The sequence below is a fragment of the Lethenteron reissneri genome, chromosome 12 (genome assembly GCF_015708825.2).
Source record: "Lethenteron reissneri isolate LAM-NWPU_2019-01 chromosome 12, ASM1570882v1, whole genome shotgun sequence".
In the NCBI taxonomy this organism is placed as follows: Eukaryota; Metazoa; Chordata; class Hyperoartia; order Petromyzontiformes; family Petromyzontidae; genus Lethenteron; species Lethenteron reissneri.
The window spans coordinates 13848118-13874055 of NC_083790.1; the positions used below are offsets into that span (position 1 = coordinate 13848118).

At 50.7% G+C, this 25938-nt stretch overlaps 1 protein-coding gene across 1 annotated transcript in view; it reads right to left on the reverse strand.

Moving 5' to 3' along the window:
• Positions 1-368: 368 nt before the first annotated feature.
• The window catches only part of SEC22B (SEC22 homolog B, vesicle trafficking protein), a 42004-nt gene continuing 16434 nt past the window's right edge, over positions 369-25938 (reverse strand). Inside the window, exons 2-5 of the mRNA XM_061550766.1 lie at positions 10967-11076; positions 3248-3408; positions 2028-2174; positions 369-1172 (exon numbers count right to left, since the gene is read on the reverse strand). Of these exons, the coding sequence (XP_061406750.1) occupies positions 1018-1172; positions 2028-2174; positions 3248-3408; positions 10967-11076 (573 nt within the window). The 3' untranslated portion in view covers positions 369-1017. The remainder of the gene's footprint in view (positions 1173-2027; positions 2175-3247; positions 3409-10966; positions 11077-25938) is intronic.

Genomic DNA, 25938 nt, shown 5'->3' on the forward strand with positions numbered 1-25938 from the left:
TCGCAGGGCTCCGCCTTGACCTTGTAAGTGAACCACGCCGCGGCTACCTGAGCCCGCCGCTGGTGCCTGAAGATGCCGCCGACCCAATGGGAGAGGCAAGCGCCGGTGCGGTTCGGATGGCTCCACCTGAATCGATGGCCAACTCTTCGGTCACCACAGTCCCGGACTAGCAACTCTCCGGGGGTGGACATCGCCCGCCCCCAGGATCCCCATGAACTGTCCGGCTGCAAGCGTCCCGGGGGCGCGTTGTTACCTGCCACTAGCCCCGGGGGTGGGGGCGAGCTGGACGCCGACCCATCACTTGACTGCGCGTTCCTCACTCCATTCTACTTTGAAATCCTTAAATCATGTAAAAAAATCACACGAGAAAATGTTTACGAATGTATTTCAGCCAATCGGCTCTCGGGAGACGAACGCGGATCAACAACGCGACTTCTTCCGCTGCAGCAGCGTTAACAAATGCAGGGGGAACTGACTGGCACCTAGAGTTAGGTATAATTTATGTTTGCAAAGCACATTTCTCAACGTGTCCATCCATGTATCTCAAGACCTCGTGTCGCCGCTGTACACATCTGTCCTGGCTATTGTTGGGTGTTTTTAAGTGCCGCAGTTTCAACCAAACAAAGTCTTTCAATTTCAAAGTCGCTCCAAACAAACAATTCTCATCTCCGCTGTACTAATGGGAAACAAAGGCATACAGGAAACGGGGTTTAGGTTAAACTGACACAGTAAGGGGGAGGAACAACGGCCGGTCACAAAATGCGCCTGGAGGCACCACAGTGCGCTGTGTGCGTGTTATGTGCATGTTATGTGCGTGCTGTGCATGTTATGTGCGTGCTGTGCATGTGCTGTGCGTGTGCTGTGCGTGTGTGGTGTTGTGTGCATTGTGTACGTGTTGTGTGGTGATGTGTGTTGTGGAAGAGGGCAATGTAGAAAGACAGGATAAGAGATGGGTAAGGAGGCACGTGGGAGGAAGTGACTGTGGGGATCAGCGAATAGGACGTGGCCACGGGACACTCAGAGCCACCAGAAGCGAACGTAGAGGATGAACATGATGGAGAAGACGGCCACGGCCGCCACCTTGGCGTAGGTCGAGCGCATGTTCAGGTATTTGGCGTCTTGCCGATACTTTTTGGACAAACTTGACAAGTTGCTTGCCTTTGTGTCAAGAGCTGCAAAGAGGAAAAACAGCACGTGGTTCACGTTCACCAGAGCTCATTAGCCGACAGCGCAACAACGGGGCACGCTTCCACTCGAGGGTAATTAACATGGACAGCTCTTTATTCAAGCACTGCAGGAGGAAGGCCTCCCCAAGCTGCTGGCTGGGTGGGGTGAGATGTGTGGGTGATTGAGTGGGTGGGTGAGTGGAGTAAACTAAACGATTTTAATTTTACCAACTAAGGCTCCACTAAGCTATATAGCTCTTTTTCAGAAGCAACCTGGCCACAAATAATAGCTCAACGAAGTGGCTTATCAAGTGGAAATTTATTGCAGCCAAATACTCTAAATGCATGTTGAGTCTAAATTTGGATGGAAAAACTAGAGGACCCGGAGTAAAATCCACGCGACCACGGGGAGAACATGCAAAATCCAAATATACAGGGATCAGGGTCGGGATTGAACCCACAACCTCCTCCATACCAAGCGAAGTATTTAACATCTCAAGTGCATGAGTGAGTGGGTGATTTAGTGAGTGGGTGGGTGGATGGGCGAGTTGGTGGTTGGATGGGTGAGTTGATGGTTGGATGGGTGATTGGGTGGGTGGGTGGATTGGGTGCGGTGGGTGGGTGGATTGGGTGCGGTGGGTGGGTGAGTGGATGGGTGGGTGTGCCGTACCAGCCTTCATAGGTGCTTGCTAACAGAACTTACCCCAACCGTCTGTTAAAGCTATACGGGGTATCTTTGTCTATGTGTATGTGTGTGCGTGTGTGCATGCGTGTGTGCATGCGTGTGTGCATGCGTGTGTGCATGCGTGTGTGCATGCGTGTGTGCATGCGTGTGTGCATGTCCGAGCCACGGGTCCCAACCTGAGAGGGCCTCTCCGCGCTGCAGCACCTCCTCGATGTTCGTCACCATGATCCTCTGCACGTCCTGCAGCTCTGAGTTGATGGAAGTCAGGTTCCTCCTTGCACGCGAGTCCACATACGACTTCTTCGTTTTCTGTATGAACGTGTCTGTTGAGGCATGGAGGAGATGCAGGGCAAAAGGAATACCTCCGACCACATGGTAGTAGACTGTCAGTGCACATATATGGAAATCTGCAAGTCTGCGGGTTTCTGTGTGAGAGTCGAGTCTGCGGGTCTCTGTGCGAGTCTGCACGTCTGTGGGCCTCTGTTTATTTTTGTTATTTGTATTCTCCACAACGATGTTGATGATTATTCTGTGTTATAGAGTTTTGCATTGAATTAGGACCCATATCTACTACGTTTGGCAGTTCAACAACATGGGTTTAAGAGAGCCTGACTTTGCTGATGAGACAATCAATGTCAAAACTGGGCCAGAGTTTTGCTTGTGTTAAACAAGTGCTTATTGCAGCCGTCTGGAACGCTCTTTCTTCTGATATTAGGAAGCCACTGGAGCTATGCACTTTTAAATCTAGATTGAAAACTCATTTCTTTAAAACTGCTTTTTTGTGTTTAGTTTTTTGTCCATCCCCCGCACCTCTGATTAGCATGGTTGGCTATGTACGGTGCGGAAGAAGTTCAACATACATACAATGCTGATTAAATTATGCACTTCAGAAGGCCATATGGGAGATGGGATGTGTAAAACAATATATTTTTTACGTGTGAAGGAGCGGATTGCTTGCTTAGTGGTTGTGGTACCTCTATTGTATTTATATTCTCCTTGAGGACGCTGGTTGTGATGCTATGGTGTGTGTGATGGGAGCGGTGGAGCACTGCTGAGCGCACCGTGCTACGAACCCCACTACCCGAGTTCAATTCCGGCTCGTGACCAATAACAGTGGCGAACATGAAACCTAGGTCAACTCAGCTTTAACGGAGTACCTGGTGCGGTGTGAAAAACATTAGCTCTGGGGAAACAAAGGCAGCCTGGTGTGATGTTGGCCACAGTACCCCCTCGTGTGCTGTGCCGACCTTCGCAGGTGCTCACGAACAGCACTTGCCTCAACAGCCTGTCATAGGCTACAAGGGGGATAATTGTCTTTGCGACACGTTGCGGCGCGAGTCACGCAGCCTGCAAGTGACAGGAGTCTACGGCGGCGGCGACCGCGAGCGGCGCTCACCAAACTCGATGAAGGAGTAGGGCCGCGACACGGTGGCCACCTTCTTGTGGTAGAGCTCGTGGAACTCGGTGTGCAGGTCGTCCAGGTAGGAGAAGGCCAGCTTCTTCGGAAAGGCCGCCTCGCACAGCACCAGGTAACACACGCCCTTCTCGATCAGGTAGCTGGAAACACAGCGTCCACACGGGCCTCCAGCAACAACAAGTCGCCGGGTTCGACTCCCAATCCTGGGACGCCTTTCTGCGTGGATTTGTATTTTATCCCCCTTTCTGCAGAGTGAGAGTGTGTGAGAGAAAGTGTTTGTGTGTGTCTGCGTGCGGGGAGCATAAGTGTAGCGGTTAGCACGCTGCGCTACAAACCCGGCGACCCAAATTTGATTCCGGCTCACCGCCAATACCAGATACGATTATCTAAAACCAGTCCTGGGCCTCCCCTAGGCCGACTCAGCCTAAAATGAGCACCTGGTGCGTTGTGTAAACATCGCCATTAGGGAGACAAAGGCGGCCGGGCGTGGTGCTGGCCACCCACCCCCTCGTGTGTCGTGCAGGCCTTCATAGGTGCTCGCTAAGAGCACTTTCCCCAACAGTCTGTTAAGGCTATACGGGGGATATTTGTCTTTGTGTATGTGTGTGAGAAGTGTAAGCATGCTTGTGTGTGTGAGAGAGTAACTATGAGTGAGTTTCAATGAGTTTGAATAATTTGTTCTCTCCCTGTTCTGCATGGGTTTCCTCTGGGTTCTCTGGTTTCCTCCTATTGCTAAAAAAAACACACACACAATGTAACTGGTACTGCCAATACATCCCAATGTTGCAAAATTACTCATTTAAGAAAGCAACATAACCCTCTGCTGCAAAACAAATTTGTAAGGAGCCTCCTTCAAGATATTTGACATGCAGCTCTGCTACCTGGGTAAACAAGCATCGCAGTGTAGCAACATCGCCCCCTTGTGAAAAATGTCTGCAAATTCACTATAAAACGCAGCAGCGCCTTCCTGCACGGAGAGCCTTGAGCTAAGAGTGGCGCAAATACCAAAGGCACCAGAGCAGCGCTTCCAAAACTGTTCTCCAACAGCCCCCCAATTAATGTCAATCATTTTTTTACGACCCCCAACAACGACCGGAATTTAAAATAATGCCAAGTAAGTAATGTAATGTTGCACGGTGTTAAGTTTTGGTGCTGAAGAACAAATGAGGCATGCGACACAGCTTCTAAAAAATATTGTGGTATGGTTGATATTACACATCCTACCTCAGCTGTGATATTAAGATTCGATGCAAACAAGTGCGCTCAATCCGGCTTCACTCACGTGTACAGTACGTGCTTGCAAAGGGCACCATCGGTTTCAAGGCACGCGTTGAGGAGGTTCTTTCTTCACCGTCAACTACAATCCTGGAAGAGGAGCTCGCGAATATGTTCCGTGCCAAAGCCAATCACGTGACATTTCAATGATCTGTTCGATTTCAGCTGCGGTCAGATGCATTGTTTTAGGCTGGCATTGAAATGGATTTTGTACCCAGTCACAATATTTCACGTCCAGATCAGGGAAATTGGTTGCGAAGTGTGCTGAGGTTGTCAGTCTTCACCCGAGTGAGGCACGGGTCAATTTCGTTGTCAAAGATACATTTTGAAAGTTGATTGTAGGAGCCAGCAGCTCAACTTCGACAGACTCATCTTCCACAGAGGTCTTTTTTTAATGAATGCTGCGATTCGATCACTCATACTGGCATTCAGTTCGTTTAAGTTTCCGAAATATTTGAGTTAGATAAGCAAGGAGACAAATCTTCTGCTGACCAATGACATCCATCGCCAATGCGAGCAACTCATTCTGCAATTCAAGCAATCTCTACAACACCCTTCCTGTCGACAACCAGCGAGCCTCGGTGTGAAACAACAAAGCCATGAACATCACGATGATCGAGAGACCCCATGTCTTCACAAAATTTTGCACGCAGACGCCCACAGAATGGATGAGGTTCACAGTAGTTCAGAATTGATGTGAATTGCTGCATTACCTCACCAAGTTCTCCGCTCAGTTCTTTCGCTCCCAGTTGTTTTCGATGAACCATGCAGTGCATCAAAACAGCGAACCGAGCAATACTGTTCACTGAGATGCCCACAAGTCCTGTACACAAGCCCACCATGCAATCCCAAGGCATATTTTCCCCCTCTATTTAGCCAACAGCACACAGAACACTCCCCTGAGCGCTTTCGTGTGCAGGGAAGTGTCAGAGAACAGAATGTCCTCAAGTATAGAATCATCTGAAATGTAGCGCGCAAAACCCGATGTGCGTGCACCACAGCCGTCGGTGCTCACATCAGTTTGAAGAGCGTAAACAACAGTGAATTTCAGGCATTCAACTTTGTGTTTATTCCTGATCGCCTGCTATAGATTCCATTCTTCAGTTTTACGGCGTTGTTTTGACGGCGGCATATATTTCAGTTTATTTACCTCCACTTGCCCACCCATTACAGGGACTCCTCTACTTACGAATCAGTTAGATTCCAGAGGTCTGTTCTTAAGTCGATTTGGTCATAAGTCCAACTTTACTCTTGTTGATTCCAAACATTTACGAATCAGTTAGATTCCAGAGGTCTGTTCTTAAGTCGATTTGGTCATGAGTCCAACTTTACTCTTGTTGATTCCAAACATTTTATACGGCATGTACAAAACATGAGGAATGGCTTTAAAAGTTGTATAATCTCCTATAGATATAGATGCCACTAGTTCTTCATGTTCTGCAGATGTAGATACCACCACCTGCCATCTATTGCCCTGCGGTTGAACTTACAACTCTTGGTCCAAACAGGCAACTGGACATACGGACAGGCTTGTTCGTACTCTTAGTTCTTTCGGTAAAGTCACGTAGGTAAAAAATGAAATTAAAATTAATAAAAATAAAACAATAAAATCACGATGTTTCGGAGGCAACACAAGTCTCCGTCATCAGGTGGGACCGTCACAGCCAGATTTGCTGCATCAAGTGAGGGAGGGATTCAAGATGCAAGCTCTTAAATACCAGTTAAGGGGGGAGGAGAGGGGGGGAGGAGCTTATCAGAATGTGGTAGCCAATGAATGGAACGTATCGGGAGGGGGGGGGGCGGGGCTAAAAGAGGGCACGGGTTACTCGTGGGCGTGGGCGTGGACGTGTTTGTGCGCAAGTCACTGTGGATGCACATGATAGAAAAGAAACGAAAATGCCCATGTTTATACCAGTGTTGGCTGACAATAAAGAGAGTACTGTTAAACGCTAGGGATGTTAACACTCGATAAAGTAAAATAGCGCCTGTCAGATAAGATGGTCCAAAAATGTGTAGTTAAATCTTTTTTGCATGGTTGATAACATCTTTCCAATGATTACTAAGTTTGTACCCATCATCACGGTTGAAATTATGTCTGTGTTTGTATATCTGAATGGATTCGTGTACAAACCTTTGATGGTAGCCAGAGGGTTTGCAGAGCACCTTAGTCTCGGAAAAAACAATATCATGAGGGCCCACCACGTTGTAGCAATGATCGGCAACGGCGGAAGACTCAATTTTGCCGTGTTTCAAATCTGACTTGTGCTCGCGGACACGATCAGAGACATGACGTTTCGTTTCCCCAATGTAACAGTCACCACAGCTGCAACTCAGTTTATAGACTCCAGGGTATTGCAAGTCAGGGATGACATCCTTCACAGATGGAATTAGATCATGGATTTTATGTACTGTACTGAATCGGACTTGGATCTTATGTTTGTTTCGAATTTTGGAGATCTTTTTGGTCACGCCTGCTATGTATGGTAACGTGACATCAAAACTGACGAGGATATCATCAGGAGATAGTACCATGTCCTTGACCATAAAGGCTAATTGGTTAGTCTCTAACAATAATTGAGGACTTGGTCCAACATGGATTGAATTCGGATGTACCTGCGCTGGTTAGGCATTGCCTCACCAACACTTATTTTACCTGGAATGGCACCTTCTACAAACAGAATGAGGGTACCCCTATGGCCACTTGAAACTCCGATCAAAACTGTCACGTTACCATACATAGCAGGCTTGATGCAGCAAATCTGGCTGTGACGGTCCCACCTGATGACGGAGACTTGTGTTGCCTCCAAAACGTTGTGATTTTATTCTTTTATTTTTATTCATTTTAATTTCATTTTTTACCTATGTGACTTTACCGAAAGAACTAAGAGTATGAATCCTTGCAGTCACGAAAGCTTCAAATCTAGAATTAAAGGCTTGTTCGTATCTTTGAAAGTTCGTAAGTCGAATGATCGTAAATAGACAAGTCCCTGTACTTTTAAAAGTATCAATTGCAGTGGTTAAAACCATATTTTCCACAATTGTATGTGGCTTCTTTCTTAGCCTGAGCAATCTGGGCAGCTCACCTCGAAGGATGCTCAGAGACAGCCGGCGCCATTTTAAAAGGCACCGGCTGACACGACAGCTCCCGTTTTCTGCATTGAAAGAACTATCTGGGCTTCAGTTTCTAAGCGCCGTTTCCCTTTTATTTGTTTTCGCGCTCTCGTTCGACGGCACAGCGAAACAAAAGGCATTTTTGATTTTCTTAGTTCTTCTCGAACAGACTTGTGAAGCCACACTTCAAGAAATATCTCGTGTCGAATTTTCAAAACACGTCTCTTTGAGTTTATTTTCTCGTTTCAACGAGTCGGTGAATTCACTCCTAGAGGTGGACAGTTTCAAGTTTCGCTCCATTATGGAAGAATCGACAAGCTCGTTATTTGTGTTTCATACGTTGTCCTTTCCCTGTACATACGTACGGTGCACGTGCACACGTGGAGGCGCTTCTCACTAAGACAGAACAAACTGTAATTCTCAAAGCTCAATCATCTCCACCAATCAGATAGCTGTATGATCTGAATAAAATAACTTTACAGATTTCTGATGGGTGGAGATGTTTTGGTCTAACAACCGAAAGCAGACTGAGGCATCTCCCTCTACGATGTCATTTTGCTTTATATGACCAAAACTTTAATTTGTGAGCATGAGACGATTTGTACTGTATTTTACTCCTGAATTTCTTGCGGCCCCATCTTCTGCTGCACTAGAGCCTGAGACCAGGTAAAATGCCAGGCAGAGATGACCTCTCAAGCGAACTATTGAGGGAGCGTGGCATCTGTGTGCTGGCTGCCCTATATTACATCACTAGCTTTAGTACCCGACTTCGCCCGAGACTTGGATTCTTGTCTTGGATTAATACACGGCCTACGTGGAGGGTTGGGGGGGGGGGTGCGTGACCTCAGCAGGCACACTGCGTAACGCTTCCGCATGCGGGTGACATCACAGATGTGACATCCATTATTGCGCCCCCCCCCCAAAATACAAAAATCTATTTTTATACTTTTGCAATCTGTACAGTTTCGAAGCTACCCACCCACATGCCAAATTTAAAATTTGTTGCATGTCGGGAAGTATGCTAAACATTTCGAACAGACACACATTCACAAATTTCCCGTCTTGTCTCCAGGCTGGGTCCCGCAGGATTGGAAGGATGCATTTATGTACCGCCTTTAAGAAAGGGGACAACGCTGATTGAAACAACTACCAGGGGGCATCTACCTCCTCAATGTCGGGAAAGGTCCTGGTAAGGATTCTTCAACATCTAGTTGCCAGGCATGCTGATGGCTTATAGGGCCTCAATGTAGTTTCACAAAGGGGAGATTCACTCACAGATACGATGTCCTCTGTCCGTCTGTCACAGCAGAGGTGTAGCAAATTTAAACAGGAACTACATCTCTGCTTTATTGAGCTGGTCATGACCTATGATACCATCAATAGGCCAGGGTTTTGGGTTACTCTTCATGCTTTTAGGGTCCCTGACTCTCTGCTCACAATCTTTAAGGACTTTTATGATGATGGGCAGGCCCGGAATAAATCTGCGTCGCCAGGAGTCAGACTCATTCCTGTTCACCTTGGGGTGTGACAAGGATGTCCTCTGGCCCCCACACTATTTAACATCTTCTTTGACAACGTAGTTAGATAAGCTTTCCATGGCTGTACCAGAAGAATTTCCATCTAGTACAAATGGAATGGGAGGTTGATCAATGACTAAGTGCGGTCAAGGAATGACTCGGTATTGGTCAACCATGTTATGTATGCTGATATGGCAATTGCTGCTCAATCTGAGGAATTGAAGACTCTACTGCTCAACCTGGAGTGTATCATCAAATACTCCACCCCTTCAACTCCCCAAGAGTGGTGGGGTGGTTGTGGAAAGAGTGGATAAGTTTCTGTAGCCGGGGAGCTTGCTTATGACCAGCTCCAATTTGGCAGCTAAGGTCTCATTCTGAATCAGTCAAGCGGCATTATCTTTTCTTCAGCTGTGTAACACTGTGTGGAAGAAACCTGGCCTATTGCTCCACATCAGTGGAGCTCCTCCTTCAGGCAAAAATGCTTTAGCTGGGTCATATAGCTTGCATGCTCAAGCAGCTTCTGTTTGGCCAAATAGAGGGGGCTAAATGGGTGCTGCATGGGCTGGAGAAGAGATGGGATCATGTAGTACAGAAAGACATGGAGCTGATTGGACTTGCTGATGACTGGTACCAGCAGTGTCAAGATCGGCCTATCTTCTTCATTCTTATGGCAGGAAGGAAAAGCAACAATTTTTTACGTATGATAATTGAATGCCAAGTTTGCTTCACAAATACAAGAAGGTTTTAGATGGTGTATGGATTGGAGTATTACTGCCAGGATGTGCATCAATGGCGTGTTCATCAGTGATGCGATTGATGGTTTGGACCTCACCAGTTGCAGTTTGGCAATCCTGTGATCGTTTATTTGTGGAAGGTGGTCGCGCATCTCCCACGCTGTATTCCAGCGCGGTGTCGCGAGATCCGTGGTCATCGTGAAAGAGAGGAGCCCCATGCTTCCAGTCGGCTCCTCAATGAGGTTCATGATTGTTTGCCACATCCATAGCCACCCACAATTCCATCCAGCAAGTGCCGAGGTTTTAATTTGACTGCTAAACCGGAGACGCGCATCCAGAAAGTTTTCCTGGATTTCAGGTGATGGCGCGTGTTTTAATGTTTAGGTCTTGATGGAGCGGCAGACCAGCGTTGTCCATAATATTGTGGTACTTCAGCATTTTCGCGGCATCTCAGCTGGGGCGATGTGCGCCAGCACACAGGAAACCACGGAAGTGGAGTGGACTTCAGGGGTGGTTCTGCTGATGACACAGTGCGGCGTTGATTTTGGCATCGCCGAGGATTGTGAGTGAGCTGACACCCCATGCTGGGGCACACAGTTACTCCACTGCGGAGTGGGACGAGGGCTTTGCGTCAATGTCTTCAACGTTCTGGTGTAATTTCTCCACCTTGTTCCCGCATGTTTTTGAAAAATGTTGACTCGTGTTTTTTTTCTCCTTTTGGCTTGTTTGAGGTGCTGGCGGTAGGTGAATGTCAGCCTATGTGGAGGAGGTTCGTGAAGGATGCTACTGGTCAGTTGCCCTTCAACAACGGTTGACAGAGGAGCTTATGCTCACAACAAATGAGTGGCAATGCATGTCAGTCATCTCAGTCAGGCAACCCATTACACTTGGATCTCTCCTATAAACTTCTGCCAGCAAGCCCTCCTCATTTCTAACCTGGCACAAGCACCGTGGTGACATCACCACCACTGAATAGCAAAGAGCACAATATCAGCTTCATAGCTCGTGCATCTCTCCAACCCCACCACACTCTAATACACGAGGAGTTGGACTGTACTCACTGGAATACCATGGGTCCGGCCTCCAGCGTGCAGCGCGACGGGGACTGCTCGTTGAGTTTGCGGAAGAGCTGCTTGGCTTTCGTCTGGTACTCCGTCAGGTTCCTGCCGAACTGCAGCGTCACGCAGAACATCGGGACAACAACTGCCGCTCAGTAACGCACGCCAATGGAAGACACAGTTAAACGTTCCGAACAAACACGATACATTAAATTTTCCTACGTTTTCTCATGGATTAATGTGTTTTTTATATGAGTACAAGAGGCAAATTCTTTTTTAAGCAAACTTAAGATTTAAACGTACAAATTTCTCTTGCGTCAGTGGAACCTTTACCATCTCATATTCATGAATCTGTTCAGTTGCTTGTAAATGCCATCGCAACATTTTTATAAATAGCAACCGGTAATTTGGGACGTATAAGGTTAACAGGCAATGTCAGCCATTACCACCGATGACTCCAATCCTCACTCCACTGCGCCTCCCGTGAGGTCCTGCAACAGTCGACTCCCAACCTCCCCGCCCCACCTCACAGGATCCCAGCATCTAGCTCCAGGTCTTACCCTGGCCACACACTCAGCACATCCTTATAACGACCCCTACCACAGCATCCCAGCATCTGGCTCCAGGTATCTCATCTTGTTGGTCACCGCCCTTTGCCACTTCAATGCCCGTCTTGGTATCCTGCCCTCCTCCACCCTGCACACGTATCCCACCCATCATAACCTCCTCCTGTATTCCCAACCTCCAAGTTTGCTTACCTTATCCTCATCCTCCTCCACCATTCGCACCACGTGTCTCTCCTATCACAACCTCCTCTCTCAGATCTGATCTGCATACAATATCCCAAGTCATGGGACCTCCTTTGCCAGTGTAATACGAGAGTTCACCGCCGATCACCGATCAGTGGGATAGGCTCCGCCGCCTGGGCCATCAACCAATCAGAGGGATAAGCCGAAGTTAAGTGCGGAGCTTAAAGGCTCTGGGGAATACCCATCTAGAAGGGTAGTGAGGGGGCGTGGCTGTAGGCGGGGCTTGGTGACATAGGTCAGGGGATATAAGGGAAAGCGGGAAAGAGCTCGTGGTCAGTGTGTGGAGTCAGAGAGCGGGACCACGTCTCGCGCCTCCGGAACGCCAGCGGCCACGTGGCGGGCCGGAGGCTTCCTCCTTGCGAGCCACCTGTCAGCGGCGCGCGGGAGCGGGAGAGGGTGTGAGCTAGCTGGCGCGAACGACAACATCTAACCACGCGGGAACAGCAGTGCAGCCGTGTCAGAGTGAAGAGTGCGGAGCTGTCCAGCTGTGAAGGAATGAATAAATAAAGACACAAGTTCCATATTGTCGTCGCAAGTGGTTTATTACACCAGTACCAAAATATGAGAATAGGTGTTCCCCTTTTTTCTGGCAACAAAACAGGTGTTAAGATGTTTTTGGCATCCTCTGGTCTAACACCATTTGAGACAAGGCTCCAAAGAAAGCTGTCTCTGGTGTGGACCAATCAGTTTCAAAGATAATGCATATATTATCAGTGTTTTTTTTTTGCATTCTGACCACAAATATTGTGGTTAATGCAGACATGATTCCTTGTAAAAGGTTTCAGTTTGGTGTTGTAACATCTTAACACCTGTTTTGTTGCCAGAAAAAAGGGGAAAACCTATTCTCAATATCCCAAGTGTGCGGAAGCATGTAGAGTGCAACAAACGGCACCTTTCTCCTCAGCAGCCACCGGGTCTCTTGCAATACCTCATCATAACCTATCCCCTCTGTCCTTCACACCACGCCGGTGCCACTGGTAAACCGCAGCTCTTTATTTCATACCATTATTGTGCGTATGTAGTGGGAAGCGGTAGTGTAGTGGTCAGCACGCTGCACTAGGAAGCCGGTGACCCGAGTTCAATTCCCACTCACGGCCAACATCAGCCTCAAATGAAGACCTGCTGCGGTGTGTAAACATAACCCCTGGGGAGACAAAGGCAGCCGGGTGTGGTGTTGGCCACCCACCCCCTCGTGTGCAGTGCCGGCCTTCATATGTGCTTGCTAATAGCACTTGCCCCAACAGTCTGTTCAGGCTATACAGGGGATCTTTGTCTTTCTCTTTGTTTGTGTAGTGTGGTAAAATACGCGGTGTGCACTGCTGCCCGAGGGCAAACGAGGGCAGGCAGGTGCGCGTGTGCAATGTAAGGTTGCACGTGCAAACCGCCACCTCTTTAGCAGGAGATTCGGTTGCAGACGGGGTCGGTCCGGGGTCGTACGCTGGCACTGGAAGTGTCGCCTTGGAGACGTGCGATAAGGAGTGATTGATGGCCCGACAGGCGCCGGCCTGTCGGGCCCTAAAGAGACACAAGGGAGGAGCTGGATAATTGGGAGGAGGATATAAGGGGGTGTGTGAGAGCGGAGTGAGAGTTCGGGTTCTGGGACCAAGGTGAAGACATCTCGCCGCTGCCGCTCAAGCCAAGGATGGACCTCAACCCTCACAAGTCGATAGGGGGGGGTGATGGTTGATCCTCCTGCCCAGATCGGACGAGTGAGTGGGTCTGAGGGAACGTAGGTGAGGGCAGCGGCACAGAAGGAGAGCAGCTGTGTGCAAGCTCTGTGTGAGCAAATCCTCTGTGTGAGCGAAGCCACTGTGTGAGCGCTGCTGTGTGCAAGCTCTGTGTGAGCACGACTGTGTGCAAGCTCTGTGTGAGCTGCTGTCTGTGTGCAGAGCTGTGAGGGCGAAGCTGCTGTGATGAAGAGCTGCCGCAGGCAGGTCAGCGAGGTGTAAAGTAGATAGGGGAAGTTGGTTAACAAAGTGACCGTATAGACAGAGATAGGGATGCCTACAACTGGTGCAAGAGTAGAGTAATAAAGTGTAAGCAGGTGACTTGGAACAACGTGTCCGACTGAGTGATTCTACACAACACTACATTTGGTGTTAGAAGGGCCAACGAACCTGTGTCGTCATGTCCAAGTCGGCATCGAAACGAAGAAACCCACCTGCTGCGTGGTCAGATGATGAAGCGGAGCCGGACGTCGTCCCTCCAACGGCTCCAGTTGCCGGGGCTTTAAGCGGTTGCTCCGACGACGTTCTGCAGTCGGCGCAGGAGACCGTGGTGAGTCCAGCCCTGCCGCCTCCTCCGCAGAGCTGGCTGGACATCGCCAGTTATTTGGGGAGGCTGTTGTCGGCCGCCGCTAAACTGTTCGAGCGAATGACGGCCGCGGCAACCACCAGTCTCTAGCGCGTGCTTTCCACCGCTGTTGGGCCCGAGGCGTTGGGAGCGCCGGACCCATCCGCCATTTTGGAGGCTGCAGCGGGGCTCCGCGTGTCCGCTATTTTGAACGAGCGGCCCACGCCACAGCAGCAGCTGCCGTCTCCCAAGCTGGACGCCTCCAGGCTTCGACAACTGCCACCAGTGCGCGCCAGTTCGTAGCTGCGGACGGCGATTGCACAACCTTCCATCGTCGGTTCAAGGCTGCCTACATCTTGGTGGGATGGACGCCCGGCGAAGTGCTCCGGAGCTCTTCCCACGGCCCTCGAAGACCACTCGCTTGCCGCCTTCTTCGCCATCCCTGAGGCGTATAGGGTGACCCTCACACACTTACCTACACCGAGATGGCCGCTATCAACGACCTCCCGTGGAATGTGCATCGAAGATTCCGCCTGCGACGACGGGGCGCAAACGAGACGCCATTGGCGTTTCGCAGTGCTCTCCTCACTCTGGGGCACACGGCTTTTCTGAAAATGGACAGCCAAGCGCTGGACACCTTGGAGCGACTTCTCTCCAAGACTCGGGAGTTGGGGGTCACCCTCGCGGTGACGGAGGACGATAACATCACCTCCCTGCAAGTGGCCCGCGGCATCCAGACACACCTCGACCTAAATGACCGGCCGGCGGTGGCGGCCAGCACATTGGGGCCGGACGCGGACGCGCTCGGGGGTGCCTCCTTCGACCGTGGGTTGGAGGAAAGGGGTACCGCACAGCGCCAGCAAGTGCGGAAATGGCGCCCCAGGCTACGCCAACCGACCAGTCGCCCCTACCGTACCTGCTACAAATGCGGCTGTGCAGGACACATCGCTATCGACTGCCCCCGCGGGGCCAGAGGGTTCCCGCCGCATCCATCCTACGGCTTCGACGACTCCTCTTCCCGCAACGTACAGGTGAGTCCGGTTGCATCAGACACAGGGCCGTCCTTGTCCCATCATCCATCTAGTATAAGTTGCGTGCGGCATCAGTCTGTAACATCTCATCCCGTCGCGAGTTGTAAACGGGGTGCGCGTTCGTTCATGTGTTGGCCACGCGGCGCCGATCAGTGGGACGTGCTAGCTCATTGTGTTGTGGCCACCGCGGCTGGTTCTTCAACAATTGAGGGGCTGATTCAGGGGATTCAAGTTTGGTTGTTGTTGACACGGGAGCCGTTGCGACTATGGTTTCCGAGGCCATGTTCCACACGTTGCCTTTGTCATCTGATCCACTTGCCCCCATGGAGAACACTTGTGTTGCGGCTAACGGGGGAAGCCTGGGTAATCTGGGGCAAATGTCGGCCACTGTTCAAATCGGGGAGATCCTTTTGGAGGGTCAAATTTTGGTGTCACGAACGTTGGCCATGCCCTGTTTGTTGGGCACCAAATTGAGCAGGATGCCCTTGAAAATCCTAATCGACCAGGGATGCATTGAATTACCGTCGGGGCAGCGGTTGCAGTTCCTACATTCCCCGGGTCGACAGCCGTCGCAGAACGCTGTCGTTCACACGATGACTAGCTAAACTGTTAAAATACCTGTGGGTTCTCAAATGCTCGTGCCTCTGCGTTTGCGCAGAGAGTTGCCTTTTCCAGGGCCGGAGGGGATCCTGTTTACCCCATCTAACATTCGTTAGTGGGGGCTGTGACGGTTGCGTCCGCCGTGCAGACACCGTTTCTGCAAGTGTTGAATGCGGGACACGTGCCGGTTGTGATTCAGGCGGGTACGGTTCTGGCACACGCTTCAGCAGCCCATTGTCTTGATGATGCAGGGCCGGCTCGATTGGTTGTGGGAAATGTCGGTAATGCTGAGGAGCCGGATTCCGCGTGGTTGGAATCCCTGTGCTCTGAGAACCCTGCACTTACGGTAGTGCAGAGAGCTCAACTACGCCGGCTTTTGAACGATTTTTGACATTTTTAATACTGACAAATTTGATATTGGGCACACTTCCCTCCTTCATCCCATTAATACGGATGCACTCCCAATTCGGATGAATTCCCATAGGTTCACCCCACAGAGAAGAAACAGGTGCGCCTGGCTGTTGATGAGATGCTATCAGCAGACATTATTTCTCCGTTGATCAGCCCGTGGAGAGCGCCCATTGTTCTAGTGAAGAAGCGTAATGAAAATTTGAGATTATGCATTGACTTTTGCAAATAAAATAAAATATCGGTGGCAGATGCGTACCCTCTGCCACATATGGACTACTCGCTTGATGCATTATTGTGCGCGCAATTATTTTCGACAGTCAATTTGTCTGGATTTTGGCAATTGCCCCTCGACGATGAGTAGAAACCAAAGAACGCTTTTCGTACGCCCCAAGGCCTTTATAACTTTAATTGTCTTCCAATGGGATTGAATTCAGCGCCGGCCACCTTTAATCAGTTAATGGAGTTGGTCCTAGCAGAGTTGCAATGGCATTCTTGTCTCATATTTGGATGAGGTCATTGTCTTTAGCAAAACCTTTGACGAACATTTGCAGCGATTGCGCTCGGTCTACGAGAGAGTGCGTGCGGCCAAATTGAAATTCAAGCCACAGAAATGCCATTTGCTTCAGACGTCGGCTAAGTACTTGGGGCATGTAGTTAGGTGCGGCCGGTGTCGCAACAGATCCAGAAAAAACTTTGTGCGTGCGCACGTTGCAGGTGCCTAAATCGGTAGCAGACATCCGCAGTTTCATTGGATTCGCTTCTTACTACCGACGGTTCATTCAAGATTTTTCCACCATTGCTTGACCACTCCACACCCTTAAGGCCAAGGGCCAGAGATTTTGGTCGGATAAGGCTGAAGAGGTTCCTTCCTTGCCCCCTGCGCTGCCCTTGTCGATGTCTCCCCACTCGCATACCCCGATTTCACTAAACCCTTCGTTTTGGACACCGACGCCAGCAACACAGGCATCGGGGCGGTCCTTTCCAGCTTATCAAGGGAACGGAGAGAGTGGTTGCTTAATGGCAGTCGAGTCCTGTCTCCTGCTGAGCAGCGCTTTTGCGTCACGTGCAGGGAGCTACTGGCCATGGTCCACTTTATTCAGCTCTATCATCCTTATTTGTATGGACGGGACTTTGTAGTCCACACGAACCATGCGGCCCTCCAGTATTCCCTGCGCATTGACCAACCACCTGGCCAGTTGTCTCGTTCAGGGTGGTAAACAGGAAGGGCACCTGGCACGTCAATGCTGACACCTTGTCCCGGCTGCTGCCCCATGCCGTATGCACGTGTGCTTCAGGCACGTCAAGATGTAAGCCCCCGCAAGGGGAGGCGCCCATGGTGCTCGCGGCAGCAGGGACAACATGGGATGCGGGTGCTCAGTCACCATGTGATTCTATTCTAAATCTCGACCACGAGACGTGGGCTAAGCAACAGTTTGATGATGCTTTGCGGTTGACGTTGCGCCGGCGTGCTTCTCGGGGCCCGGGTCCTGTGGGTCGCCCTTCCATCGTGCTGCGGGAGGGACTCCTCATGCGGTGGGAGGGGGAGTCCCAGCGATATGCTGTGATCATACCCAGGGTCCTTAGGGACAAACTTACAAAGGCCGTACACAAAAAGTTAATGCATTTGGTTGTGCATAAAACGTTGGCGACGTTGAAAAAGGACTTTTACTGGCCCAGGCGATTAAAAGTTGTGTCGATTGTGCACGTCCGAAATCTCCTGCCATGCGACCGCAGATTCTGCTACAGTCTATTGTTGTGTAATGGGTTCAATTTAGGCACACACACTTCTTGGGAGGCAACACTCATTTATTAATTAACACAACGTTTACTCAACAGTTACTCTTACTCTACACATAGGGTGGTGACCACCGACCTACACTAGCTAACACACAATTGTATTTTAGTCTCTCTCCAGCGTGACCCAGCCAGGTGGCTGCTGGCAGTCCGCTCACTGTAGGTCTTCTCTTCTGGCATCTTCACGAGGTGTCTTCATTCTTCTCAGGAACAGCCCTGCTCTGCCTTCACACCACCCTTATATCTCGTCTCTCTGGCGTGGCCGGCTCCGCCCAGGCCACGCCTCCCTTCCCAGGCCACGCCTCACTTCCCAGGCCACGCCTCACTTCCCCCACCTCTGGGAAGGTCCGGATCCCTCCAGCACGTGACCCCCCAGGCACCCTCTTGGGGCCCCCAGCCCTCGTACGGGCCAACACAGTAGTGACCGTTCTGTCACTACATCACCCCCTCCTGTATAAACACACAGCCGTCCCCGGCTGTAACACAACTGTGAACATCGAAAAGGTGTGCCTCCGAACCAGCAACATCAATAAATGACCGGCGACCGATAAGAAATACAATCACGTAATATATACAGAATCGACGAGGGTAAAAGGGAACCGCATAGAAAACGGGGAATTAACAACAAATATACATGAAAACTGGCTAACCCACTTTTGCTACAGCACAGCCCCCCCACCGTTAGAATCACGCATGCAATGACAGTCACCCGTTAGCACCCCCCCGCCTTTCCGACGTGGCGTCAAACCAGTAGCACGCGTCGGCCATATCGGGGGGGGAATTTCCATGTTACCACCCCACCGCCTTTCCGACGTGGCGTCACAACCAGTAGCACGCGTCGGCCATATCGGGGGGGGATTTCCATGTTACCTCCCCACCGCCTTTCCGACGCGGCGTCACAACCAGTAGCACACGTCGGCCATATCGGTGGGATTTTAACCCAGTCTCTCTCCAAGACTCGCATCGCAGCATATAGCTGTACCGACCGAGCTGAGATGACCCAGTCTCTCTCCCAGACTCGCATCGCAGCATATAGCTGTACCGACCGAGCTGAGACGACCCATCGTTCACTCACTGCACAACATGCACCCTAACAACTGAGGGAAACAGTCTCAACGTAACAGGCCAACTCCACCCGAACCTTACGAATCTCCAGCCCACTGTTTCAACGCGCCTCAGAGGGTCTCAACCTCCGAGCCGTCAGGTCAAGCTGTCAGCCATAGCATGACGGGACCACCCTCCCTGAGCCATGTGAGCGCACAGCCCACAAGGCTAGACAAGCCACAGAGTGTCTCGCTCTCCGGGCTGTCAGGTCAAGCCGTCAGCCATTGCATGACGGGACCACACACTCCGAGCCATGTGAGCACACAGCCCACTAGGCTAGACATACCACGGAGTGTTTCGCTCTCCGGGCTGTCAGGTCAAGCCGTCAGCCATTGCATGACGGGACCACACTCTCCGAGCCATGTGAGCGCACAGCCCACTAGGCTAGACATGCCACGGAGTGTTTCAAGCTCCGGGCTGTCAGGTCAAGCCGTCAGCCATAGCATGACGGGACCACACTCTCCGAGCCATGTGAGCGCACAGCCCACTAGGCTAGACATACCACGGAGTGTTTCAATCTCCGGGCTGTCAGGTCAAGCCGTCAGCCATAGCATGACGGGACCACAACGTTCATGTTAGACACGCAACACTCACTGGGCCATCCTGGTCAGGACCTGCGCCCCAAGATAGTGACAGCCAGCAGCACAATTCCAAATCCCTGGCAGCATGTCACCATCGCAATTTAACACCATCACAACACATACAATTTGAATTATGATCCCCCACAGAACTAATCCAATGCCGAACAGGTACGCACAATTTTTTTTTTTTGACGATCCCGAATATTCAATGGTCACAACAATACACCTCACATCCCGTATCCGTACACATCATCTCCGAGACTCGCATTGCAGCAATGCAGCTGTACCAACCGAGTGGAGAGAGCAATGCAATTTGACGGCAATTAACGGAAACGCACCCCCGATCCATGTAGAACACAAGGAGCATTCCCGCACAAAAGACATCATCTGTGCAACAACGGACAGGAACCAACCAGTGAGTTTGAAACAAACCGAACCTGTCACTTCAAAATCCCCTTCAACATTAACCATGGGACTCAGGGCATTCGAATTTTGAGAGAAAAAAACTGTACACAAACCCCAAGAATCGCCGAATTGATTAATACAGTATATGCAGTATACGAAGTTCGTACAGTCAATCATTTGGCACAATGCACCATCCAGTCCCCACATGGCAACACACACAATCAATACTCCAGACAATCCGTACATAGTAAATAATCACAAGCAAGTACCCAACATTCCATACACTGTTAACAATGACGATCAAAGTTTCTGACAGTTGCAAGTGACAATCACGAGCGAAACTCCATACAGTATACACAATAACAATGGTGATTTCGCAACACAACGATGTACCAACACGAGTCATTAACACGGCAACATACAGGATATCCACGGAACTCGGGACACCAACAACGAATTAATCATTAACTACACGCAGAAGATACCGATCTCGACGCCGTAATTAACAACAAACACTGGTCGCCGCGTCAATTTCTCACGCACACAACCGGACGAACACGCTCCGCAACCCAGCGAGTAAAAAAAACACACGATCGCAACCCGGCACACGCAAGATGGGTGAAAATTATTATTATTTTTCTTGGGGCCGGGTGCTTGTCATGTCATGACTCGCCTTGAAAACTGTGCATAGCAGAGGGCGGCAAGGTGGAGCACTGGGACGGCCCGAAGAATCTTCCATGGTGAACACGGCCTGCTCTTGCGAACGAACTCCCCCTCTGCAGGCGTTGATGTCGGCGGGAGCGGCATTTCGGCAGCAGGAGCGGCGTTTTGGTGGGAACAGCGCACCGACCCGCCGCCGAAATGGCGGGAACGGCGTTTTGGCGGGAACAGCGCCCCGACCAGCCGCCGAAATGGCTGGGAACGGTGTTTTGGCGGGAACAGCGCCCCGACCAGCCGCCGAAATGGCGGGAACGGTGTTTTGGCGGGAACAGCGCCCCGACCAGCCGCCGAAATGGCGGGCCCACCGCGTGGCCTGCATGCCCGGGCCTCCCCCGCCAGCCCCCGCAGCGACGATGGTGTCCTCTCACCGCGGCTCCATCGCTTCGTTCCCGATGGCGGCGAAGCAGCAGTGCGATGCAAGTCCCACCGCTCCGCGTGCAGCGCCATCTCTCTCTCTCTGTCACCGGGGCTGCCATCCCCGGGGCTGTCCGAAGGACGGTCGTCACACCATCCCCGTCGTACGAAGACGTCCAGATGAGTTTTGTATTTGTTTTTCGTGTGCCCATTTTACTTCCCTAGGATAACACCTAGCAATATTTATTTTTCCACAACTGACGCCAAATGTAATGGGTTCAATTTAGGCGCACACACTTCTTGGGAGGCAACACTCATTTATTAATTAACACAACGTTTACTCAACAGTTACTCTTACTCTACACATAGGGTGGTGACCACCGACCTACACTAGCTAACACACAATTGTATTTTAGTCTCTCTCCAGCGTGACCCAGCCAGGTGGCTGCTGGCAGTCCGCTCACTGTAGGTCTTCTCTTCTGGCATCTTCACGAGGTGTCTTCATTCTTCTCAGGAACAGCCCTGCTCTGCCTTCACACCACCCTTATATCTCGTCTCTCTGGCGTGGCCGGCTCCGCCCAGGCCACGCCTCCCTTCCCAGGCCACGCCTCACTTCCCAGGCCACGCCTCACTTCCCCCACCTCTGGGAAGGTCCGGATCCCTCCAGCACGTGACCCCCCAGGCACCCTCTTGGGGCCCCCAGCCCTCGTACGGGCCAACACAGTAGTGACCGTTCTGTCACTACAGTTGTGTCGCGGGTGAATTAATTGCTTGCCCTGGACATTGAGTCCCTTCCCAGTCTCCTGGAGAGGGCACAAGTACCCCCTCGTGGTCGGTTGATTATCTGACTCTTTGGCCTATGGCCTGGCCCTTGGTTGACCAGTCAGCTGCGTCTATAGCCGACGCCTTTGTGAACGGCTATGTTCTGGATAAGGGAGCCCCGGAGCAACTGCTCACGAATGAAGCTCGGAATTTCTCCTCCAAATTGCTCCAGGAGGTGTGCGAGTCCTTGGGCACGACTAAAATACGCACCTCACCGTATCATCCGCAGACTGACGGGATGGTTGAGCGGTTGCATAGAACCCTCACCGCTATGCTATGCCAGCATGTGACCGAGGCACAGTCGGATTGGGATCTGCACATCCCGGGTCCTTGCGGCTTATAGACTTGTTCCCCATGCCTCGACGGGGTTCTTACCGTTTTATTTCATGTATGGGAGGGAGCCCGAACTCCCTGTACAAGTTCAGTTGGGACTGAGCCCCCCGCGGAAAGGTTCGGCAGTGCCTGACCACATGTTGAAAGCACTGGAGCAGCTGCGGTTGGCCCGTGAAGCCGCTAGGGTCAACTCGGCCCGCAGACAGGCCTATAACGAGTGGCTGAAGGGTCCTGAAGGGCCAGGAATACCATGGCAAGTGGGGGACAAGGTTTGGCTACATTGTCCCTAGGTGCCTGTGGGCTTGTCCCTAAAACTGTACTGCCCCTGGAACGGATCCGTCGAGGTCATTGAGGTTTGACAGCCACAGTGTGTGCGTATCCGATTGGGCCGGCAGTGCTAGTTTGTGCATCCTTCGCGTTTAAAAACATACATTCCGTCCGGTCTGGTCGATTCATCCCCACATCCCTGTCGGCCGGTGTCTGATGCGTCCGGTACTCAGACTGCCACGCCTAAAGTAACAGGCCATGAGGAGGAATGTTCTGTACTGCCTGCAGGACCTAAGGACCACGGGCGGAGCATTGCGGACTCCCGCATTGGACCACTCATCACACTCAAGCGGAACGGTCTCTACCCGCGGAGACGGGCCTGCTGCACACACTCGTTCGCGACGCGTCGTTTTTAGTTAATTCCCCATTCCCTTGTTATTGTTCTTCTTGGTTCTTTCGGTAAAGTCACGTAGAAAGGAAATAATAAAAATAAAACATAATAAAATACAATTCTCACGACGTTTCGGCCACAACGCAAGCAGCCGTCCTCAGGTGAAGAACAGGTCTGTCGGAAAGACAGCGTCTGAATGAACACCACCAAGCTTGGCAGCGTATATTGAATCTGGGTTAGAGGAGGAAGAGCGCCTTGACAAAGGAATTTGCATATCAACAGATGAATTTAGCATATTTATGGAAATTGCAGATATGGGATTAGTCACTACTTGTGGAATGTGTAGGAGGTGGGGGGGTCTCAAAGTCATATTATGCTCGTGTATTATGTAGGATTAGAAGTAATAAAGGGAGGAAGTAAGGTTAGCAGTAATAAAGGGAAGGAATTTTAATAGTAAGGAGCTGCAGCAGCCAAACCACCAGGTAAAAACTAAAATATAAACTACATCAATATCATCAATATACTAAATATACTCTCCAATAAGCTGAGCTACTAACAGTAAGTCATACATTACAATTCTAAGTCACAAAAAATATAATATGCCTGCAGCTAAACTTTTTCTTACAGGTAGGAACAATGTTCCACACTGCCCACCAGGGATTTTTTGTCTGTCTGTCTGACTGTCTGTCTGTCTGTCGTGCATAAATAAATATATAACATAAACAGCTCTTTGATTGGTGGAGACCTACTGCCGGGTACGGAGAGGGGAGGTGCTTAAGGGAGGAGGGTCAGGGGAGGGGCCTAAGGAAGGGGGGAGTCAGGAGAGGGGCCTGGGGGGGGGGGTCAGCGGAGGGGCCTGAGGGAGGGGGGGGTCAGGGGAGGGGCCTAAGGGAGGGTCAGGGGAGGGGCCTAAGGGAAGGGGGGTCAGGGGAGGGACCTAAGGATATGGGGGGTGGTCAGGGGAGGGGCCTAAGGGAAGGGGGGTCAGGGGAGGGGCCTAAGGGAGGGGAGAGGCGATAGTTAAGGGGGCTACCTAAAGTCAAGTTATTTTTTATATAGGTAGGAACAACAGGTTCCACACTGCCCACCAGGGATTATTTATCTGTCTGTCTGTCGTGCTTATTATTCGCTGCGTTAACTTTCCCATGCCACTCGAGGGCATCTTGGTGCCAGTCCTTTCCCACCCCACCAGCTCTGTGCTCTCTCCCTCCCCCGCCGATGCTGCTTCAAGCAATGTTGAATAGGCTTCAACGTAAATATTAAGAGTCTTCTATTAAGAGTCTTCAAGGCGGTACGTGACTCCACAGACATTTGCTTTATCACTGAAAGCACCATGAGTATATTGATCAGCTTTTCTCTCGTATCTCTTGACGCAGAGTAAGCTGCCTATGCACATATAATATCGTATTGTAAGTTAGGGTACTGGCGAAGCGTACTCAGTGTTTTGTATCTCCTGCACTTTTATTATCGATTTCTACCATTTGCTTATGGAATATTGTATTTATTCCTAAGTCATGGAATCTATAATCTTCTTTTTGAGTGCTTGATCAAACTTCTTGGCGCATGGGACGCATTTTTACAGACACATGTTGTAATGTCATTGTTCTGATCATTATAGATACAATATAAACAATATAATAGACGTGTAATAATGTTCAGGTTGCGGTGTGGATGGACTTGGCCCTGGCTGCTCGGTGTCGCCTTCAGCCATCTCGGGCTCAAAGTCGGCCGTGGTTTCCTCCGCCCCCGGTTCCCTGGTACGAGCCGTCCGTCTCGTGTCCATCTTCGTAGAAGACCACTTCTGACGCCAGATGTAATAATGTTCAGGAGGACTTGGACGCCGGGGTTGGAGGCACACTTATTTATTCAGTACAAGGTATAACACAGACCGGGACGTACAGCACTGGAAGGGGTGTCGGCCCCTTCACCCGTCTAACTGGGAAGTCACGCTCTAGGCTACACCTAGCCTTCCTCTAGGTCCTCCACTATCAGGCTAGGGGAGGCTAGCTAACCCAGCCCTGGTTAAGCTGGGATTACGGCGCCCGGAGTCCCCAGACCGGCTCTGACAAGAGCATCGGCTCTGGCTCTCGGGGCCACGCCACTGGCTCGGTCCTGGTCGGCCCTGAGAAGGGCAGCGATCCAGGGGAGTCCCAGGGCTCTATCTAGTAGATCTTCCTTCTTCACTGGTTTAAGCTTAATACATACTGCCCCGAGCCCTCCGGCTCACCCCCTTATATATCAACTCCCCCGCTGAGGGGTGGGGCCGTGGGGGATCCCAGCTCCGTGTCAGCCCCCCAGGCTGAACGGTGCGGACGTCGCTGTGAACACCTCCCCGCGCACAGACATAGCCACGCCCAGTGTGTTTGTTTACCGTCCGACACAACTGTATAACACCCCCTCCGTAACACCCCTACAGACGTACACCCCTTGGTCAAGCCACTGCTAGATGAAGGCCTAACCACGCCATGTCAGTCATTGAGCTTGTTTTGACCATACTTCACTCCGGTCATTGTGGGTGTGGTGAAGATTGGTTGTGGTTTTTTTAATAGGCGTTTGTGCATGCAATTATCGTAAAACCCTTAAAAATTCAATGAACATCCCTAACTGGGCATGTGTGCATGGTGGCAATGGCTGCCTGTAGCCATGTTTACGATTCAACTGGAGTCCCCCCCCCCCACTCCCAGCACTTTCCAGTTATTCAATTAATTGTGATTGATTTAAGTCATTATTTCATTATTTTTATTTCATTTTGACCATCTCTATTTTAATTCACAGTTATTTTTTGGTTACTTTACTTTATCCTCAATGCAACATTGCGAAAATGCAAATTGAGTTTTAATTAGGCTTGGGCAAGACACGTCGTCGTGGCTAAAAGGGATAATAGCAAGTGGACAGAGCTTGAGATGGAATGTCAACCGAAGGATAAAACACGTCTGAGAAAATAACCACCACAGAGATGAAGCAATGAGATCATCTCATGCGCATGAGCTGGGTGGATCGCAGGATCATGAGGAATGGTGACAATATTGGGGAAAATATTGGGGAACCTTTTCTCCCAGCA